The 4,538-nt window shown below is 45.0% G+C and overlaps 1 protein-coding gene across 1 annotated transcript; it reads left to right on the top strand.

The window, feature by feature from the left end:
* Positions 1 to 305: 305 nt before the first annotated feature.
* LOC112900535 (serine-threonine kinase receptor-associated protein-like) lies at positions 306 to 2,604 on the top strand. The gene is made up of 4 exons (XM_025969390.1): positions 306 to 351; positions 947 to 1,082; positions 1,363 to 1,444; positions 2,407 to 2,604. Exons 1-4 carry the CDS (start codon positions 306 to 308, stop codon positions 2,602 to 2,604), a joined length of 462 nt encoding a protein of 153 aa, XP_025825175.1.
* Positions 2,605 to 4,538: the final 1,934 nt, after the last annotated feature.

Raw genomic sequence — 4,538 nt, forward strand, 5'->3', positions numbered from 1 at the left:
GCCACACTTATCACTCCCGCCCGCCCCCGGCCCCCCTCGCCCCATCCGCCCGCCGTGCCCGCCGCTCCCGCATGCCGCCGCCGCCCGCCACCCCCGCGCCCCGGCTGCCCCCGCCACCCGCGCGGCCCGCCGCCCCCGCCGCGCCGCGCGCCCCCCTGCGCCCCGGCCGGCCCCGCGCCCCGCCGCCCCCACGCCCCGGCTGCCCCCGCCGCCCCCGCCGCGCCGCCGCCCCCCTGCGGCCCCCACGCGCCGGCTGCCCCCGCCGCCCGCGCGGCCTGCGCCCACTGCCCCCCGCGCCCCCCGGGATGAGCAGGATTTGCGGGGAAGAAGGAGCAGCAAGCAAGCAACAAGGTACCCATCCAAGATCTGAGCTCTTCTTCCTGTTTCAATTCGATCCAATTCCTTCCTAGTTCCTACAATCCTATCCCATCTCTCGTTTATGCAAGCTGCAGGGGGAGCCGTCAACTCAAGAGGATTGTCAAGAACAAGAACAAGAAGGTACTCCCTGGTGAATGTACTGACGTACTCCTTTTCATCTTTATTAATTTACAAACGATTTAACGGTTCTGTGCCACTGTAACAGAGATGTTCCCCGAGTGATTGGCACTTTTCTTCTTTCAATCTGATTTAGCAAGTGATTATGCTTCGTGCCTTTGTTTAAATTTAGATTCCTTGTCAGGAGAGCTGTCTATAATAACTATTGATTTAGTTAAATGGTCAATTCCTGATAGCTTTTAGAATTAGTTACCTTCAGAAATTTTATGATCTATTCGGTAGCTCTTTTCTAGTGAACCATGTTATAAATTCTGGGGAAGAGTGTGTGCATGCCAAATACATTACCGGGGCCAATGACATTGATTACAATCTGCACTGTGTGAGCTCCCCATTTATTGTCAGATTCCTTGTTCATTTAGTGCTGATATTGATAACATGGTTTTGTTTTCAGACTCAAATCCAATGCTTCGCAATGGAGAGACCGGAGATTGGATTGGGACATTTCAAGGCCACAAAGGTGCTGTTTGGAGCGCTTGTCTTGACACCAATGCTCTGCGTGCTGCCTCTGGTTCCGCTGACTTTTCAGCGTATGGTTCTCACCCCGCAAACTCCTCTCCGTGTTACCTTGATAATAATCCTTCTATGGTAGTTACCCATCTGAATTGACCATCTGCTTACCAATCTCTGGCTGAAATAATTGTGTGTTATCTCAATTTTCCGCTAGCTACCTGAATGGAAAAATGGAATGTCCAAACTACACTGGATCGTTTACGGGAATGGCATGCAAGTTCAGTTTCCACATGAAGACCTAGAGTGTTATGGTTCCATTTTTGGGAATAGGTTGTTGATTATATCTCTTTCTTTCAGAAAAATATGGGATGCGCTGACAGGCGATATGCTCCACTCCTTCGAACACAAGCACATTGTCCGTGCATGTGCTTTTTCTGGGGTTATGCTCTAACCATATTAAAGCATTATGCATGTTTCTTTCTCTTAACCAAGTCCTTCCATCGGCTGCTGTTATTACCCTTTTTGTTGCCTCGTTCTATCAGTTCTTCTTTTCCCTAGTTATTCATGTTTATTTTTTCTTGGTTGAGGATGATGGTGATTATCTGTGTTACTTTTGGCTTCTTGACATTTAGCATCTGACTGATCATATAGTTATTGATAATGGCAAAAATAGCTGTCCTCTTGAGTCTCGTTTGGTTGCATGGGTTACTAGGATTAATGATTTATGCGATCATTGGCTGGAAGTGTCAATTGCTGATGTGAACATCCCTGATCAGATCATCACAAGTTCTTTAAAACTGGTTTAGTTGATATTGTACTTTGAAGTTGTCCACAGACTTTCAAAGCATTGTCCTCCTAACTTAACTCTCAGTACATGCAAGTAAGTTTATGCAGTACACTTTCAATCTTATCTTCTAAGGTACTGTACAGTTTCCTTTCCAGTTAGCTCCCTATTTGACTTGCTCCTCATGTGGTTCGAGTTGGAATTTCCTAATTTAGAAGGTTGTTAGATTATCCATCTTCTCTTTCTTTGGGAATATGTACTTTTATTATTTATGTTTTAGCTAGTTTTCCAATTAGGTACCTTCTGAAATTTGAACTGTACAAGATCGGCTTATATTGTCTAGTCTGAAATTCTGGACTTATTTGTTTAGTCTGAAATTCCGTATAGGGTTTATTCTCAAGCTAGTTACATTAGTCGTGAAGAAAGATCTAGAAATGTCCATCTTGAAGATAACTTTCTGATGACTAATTCTAGAAAGTTACCCAACGGATCATCTTAAACTTCTTTAAATCCCTACATAATTGTTTCCTTAACCTTTGATTGAAGTTTTTCCCCCATTGACTCTAGGAGTTTTTCTGCATGCATAAACCTCATCTAAAAGACTAATGTTTCATCAGGATACCCACATGTTGCTTACTCGAGGTTTTGAGAAGATTTTGCGCATATATGATTTGAACCGTCTGGATGCAGCTCCAAGTGAAATTGAGAAATCACCTGGTTCTGTCAGAACTGTCACTTGGCTTCATAGTGACCAAACTATACCAAGTTCCTGCACGGATATGGGTGGTGTGAGGTTTGTCTGGATGTACCATTAACTGTATTAATTTTTAGCTCTAGATTTTCCCTTTGTCTTCCCTATTGTGATTAGTGCTGCCATGTAAAATTGATTTAATATACAAAATAGGCATGCTGAACACTTATTCAGAGAGCCTGGCATAATTAGTAAACACAGAAATATATGCATAGGATTGATCGATGAAATTATTAGTAAACACAAAAATATATCATATGGGGAACTCTTTTTTGTTTTCAATACAGCTGTTTTTTTAAGCAGGATTCCATTATTTTCGTCGGCCATTAAAGCCGACAAAAATACCTGACGTATTTTCATCGGCCATTAAAGCCGATGAAAATATTTCCATTATTTTCGTCGGCCACTTAGGCCGGCCGACGAAAATATCGTTATTTTCGTCGGCAACCGACGAAAAAGCGTTTATTTTCGTCTATTTTATTCCGTCGGCCTAATTTCGTCGGTCGACCGACGAAAATAGCTATTTTTGTTGGTTTTTGGCCTATTTTCGTCGGTTTCTGGCCGACGAAAATGCACTATTTTCCTGTAGTGAATCACTGCTAGAAACGGGCTAAAGATTCGGGCCAAAAGTACCGGCTGTTGTCGCAGCCGGTACCGAGGCATCATTACCGGCTGCAACGGTGGCTGTCCAAGAGAGGACCTTTGGCACCGGGTTATGACACGACCCGGTACCATAGGCTACACGAGGCCACAAGTGTCGGGTCATGTATGAAGCAGACATTAGCACCGGGTCGTGCCACGGCCCGGTGCTGATACCTCCAGCAGCATTAGTGCCGGGTCGTGGCATGACTCGACGCTAATGATTGACCATTAGCACCGGGTCATGTCACGACCCGGTACTAATGCCGCTGCCAATATATAGCCCCCCTCCCCTCGCGGAGCTGCCATGAACTCAACACTGTTCATGGCAGCTAAGTGAGGGGAGAGAAGAGGAATTTTTATATTTTTTTTAAAAAGGTTAGAAATTTTCTCCTTGAACTGGCAATTAATTTTTGCAAGCAATTTAGATGTAGTTAGCCAATGATTTACTTTATTTTTGATATAATAATTTAGATGTCTGTCGGTGTTTTACCGCCTGCCCACTGAGGGGTATACCCGAGATGGTGAGTTTTGGGTAGGGTGTCGCCGAATCAGGAACTCGAACGTGCAAGCAACACAAGGTTTAGACAGGTTCGGTCCGTGATGTGCGTAATACCCTACGTCCTGTTTGGTGGTTTGTATTGCCATGGGTATTGATGTGTTTTGAGGGTGGTTCCTGGCCGCCCTTATATATCCGGGAGGACACGGTTAAATGAATCCTAGTCCGACACTAGCTTAGGAATCTTACTCGAGTACAACTCAAGTAGCTTCCTTCTGTATCGACTAGTTCTACTTCGCATGCGAGTAGAGTATAGCACAGATAGGGTATAGGACATGTCCTATCCCCTATTCCTGTATGAACTACGTTATGTACACATTCCCGTAGTCCCGGGTCTGATAAGCTCCCGAGCTCTTCGTAGCTGAGTACTGCAGGTTCCTCGAGTACGTCCGAAGTAGTCTTCGGCTTCTTTTGAAGCTCCATCTTGAAGTTCTTCTTCGAGTACTTCCTTGGCTGCATCGAAGCTATGAGGTGCTCATGCTCCGAATTACTTCTTTGGTACGGGGTGCGATGAAAAATCGCACACCATATGGAGTAGCCCCCAAGCCTTAAGTTGAATCGAAGAATCAGGCTGAAGGTCACATTAGTCTTAAATCTTCCTTGCTTACTCTTCGAATATATTCGAAAAATAAGTAGTCATGCCACGTATCCCGCAGCCCCCAAGCCTTGAATCCAAATCTCTCAGTCTTGGAAAAAAAGGATCCAATAGTCGTGGCATGCAGTGAAAAAATGTTCCCTTGGGAAATAATCGGTGTGATGGCACAGATGATGGAAGTTAGATTTAGAATTTGAAAACCCCC

The sequence above is a fragment of the Panicum hallii genome, chromosome 7, assembly GCF_002211085.1.
Source record: "Panicum hallii strain FIL2 chromosome 7, PHallii_v3.1, whole genome shotgun sequence".
NCBI classification, from domain to species: domain Eukaryota; kingdom Viridiplantae; phylum Streptophyta; class Magnoliopsida; order Poales; family Poaceae; genus Panicum; species Panicum hallii.

Bases quoted from the DNA above. Each gene is read 5' to 3' on its own strand.
- LOC112900535 (XM_025969390.1), top strand. From the start codon at position 306: ATGAGCAGGATTTGCGGGGAAGAAGGAGCAGCAAGCAAGCAACAAG. The intron at 1,083-1,362 runs GTATGGTTCTCA...TCTTTCTTTCAG, and splicing joins GGTTCCGCTGACTTTTCAGC to AAAAATATGGGATGCGCTGA. The intron at 1,445-2,406 runs GTTATGCTCTAA...ATGTTTCATCAG, and splicing joins GTGCATGTGCTTTTTCTGGG to GATACCCACATGTTGCTTAC.